Here is a 1,292-nt window from a genome sequence, read left to right on the forward strand (position 1 = left end):
CGACACGCACCGGGCTGTTGCTGGCCTTGCCGGCGAGGATGCCGCGGGCCTTGCCCTTGTTCATGTTGAAGCTCCGCAGGTAGGCCTCGTGGATGCGCTTGGCCAGCGACCTGAGGTCCGCCGTTTCCGAATCGTCCACGTCGTGGTCACATGTGAGGATTTCAGCTTTCAGTTTCGCTTTTTCGGATCTTGGCATTCGTCCAAAACGGATTGCTGGGGGGAAGGGGGGATGAAATGACGGGAACAAACAGAGTGAGCACGTGGCGAGAAGGAGGGCTGACCGCGGCACGGAACGTTCGCGCGGGAATTACACTCGGAATGAAAACTGACAGGAGGGTCAGAGGCGCCTCTCAGCCCCACTCCACGTCTGCTCTGGAGATGAAAGTGAAACTCAGGCCCCCCGGGTCCCGTCCCTTTTCAAAAGGTTACAATAGCCCGGCCAGGGTGGCCCAGTGGTTGGACGTCAACCTGTGAACCAGGAGGTCACGGTTAGATTCCAGGTCGGGGCACACGCCTTGGGTTGTGGGCGCGCAGGAAGCAGCTGATCAATAATTCTCTCTCATCACTGATGTTTCTCTCTCTCTCTCTCTCTCCGGGAACTCTCTTCCTCTCTGAACTCACTAAAGTTATCTATTTAAAAAAAAATTTCAAGGTTAAAATAAAAGGCGACAGCATGAATCGCGGCTTTGGTAGGACGGGCTCAGGCTGCTGTCACGGGTATGTCATCGGCCTGTGATAAGGAGATGAAGCTGGGCCTGGGGGTGCATTTATACCGCCCCCTTTTCTTTCTCCAGAAGGCAGGCTGCAACTTCTATGAACTCGCTATTTTATTTTTTTAATGTTTATATTGATTTCAGCGAGAGGAAGGGAGAGGGAGAGAGAGAGAGAATCATGGATCGGCTGCCTCCTGCACGCCCCCCTACTGGGAATGGAGCCCGCAACCCGGGCCTGTGCCTGACTGGGAGTCGAACCGTGACCTCCTGGTTCATGGGTCCACGCTCAACCTCTGAGCATACTGGTAGGGCTGAACTCGTTATTTTAAATTCCCTTTCACATAATAACTGGCATGTTCTAAAATGAGAATAGGTTTTAACGCAATTAAACTCACAATAGAGTAGGATGCTTACGATGGCACACACTTCTTACGTGTGATAACTTTACGGCACTGCCTACCGTCGGTGACTGGCAATCGGTTTAAAGTCTCACATCACCGAGTCTCAGCGTGTGACGCTTCTAACAGTGACTCCCGCGCTGGGCTGGCCGCAGCTACCTGAGGCGCTTCCTGTCTCGGG

At 53.5% G+C, this 1,292-nt stretch overlaps 1 protein-coding gene across 1 annotated transcript in view; it reads right to left on the minus strand.

The window, feature by feature from the left end:
* The window catches only part of PPARA (peroxisome proliferator activated receptor alpha), a 24,376-nt gene that overhangs the window by 5,254 nt on the left and 17,830 nt on the right, over positions 1-1,292 (minus strand). Inside the window, exon 5 of the mRNA XM_015570742.1 lies at positions 11-213. Coding sequence (XP_015426228.1) covers positions 11-213 — 203 coding nt within the window. The remainder of the gene's footprint in view (positions 1-10; positions 214-1,292) is intronic.

Source organism: Myotis davidii, unplaced genomic scaffold, assembly GCF_000327345.1.
Source record: "Myotis davidii unplaced genomic scaffold, ASM32734v1 scaffold67, whole genome shotgun sequence".
Classification (NCBI taxonomy): domain Eukaryota; kingdom Metazoa; phylum Chordata; class Mammalia; order Chiroptera; family Vespertilionidae; genus Myotis; species Myotis davidii.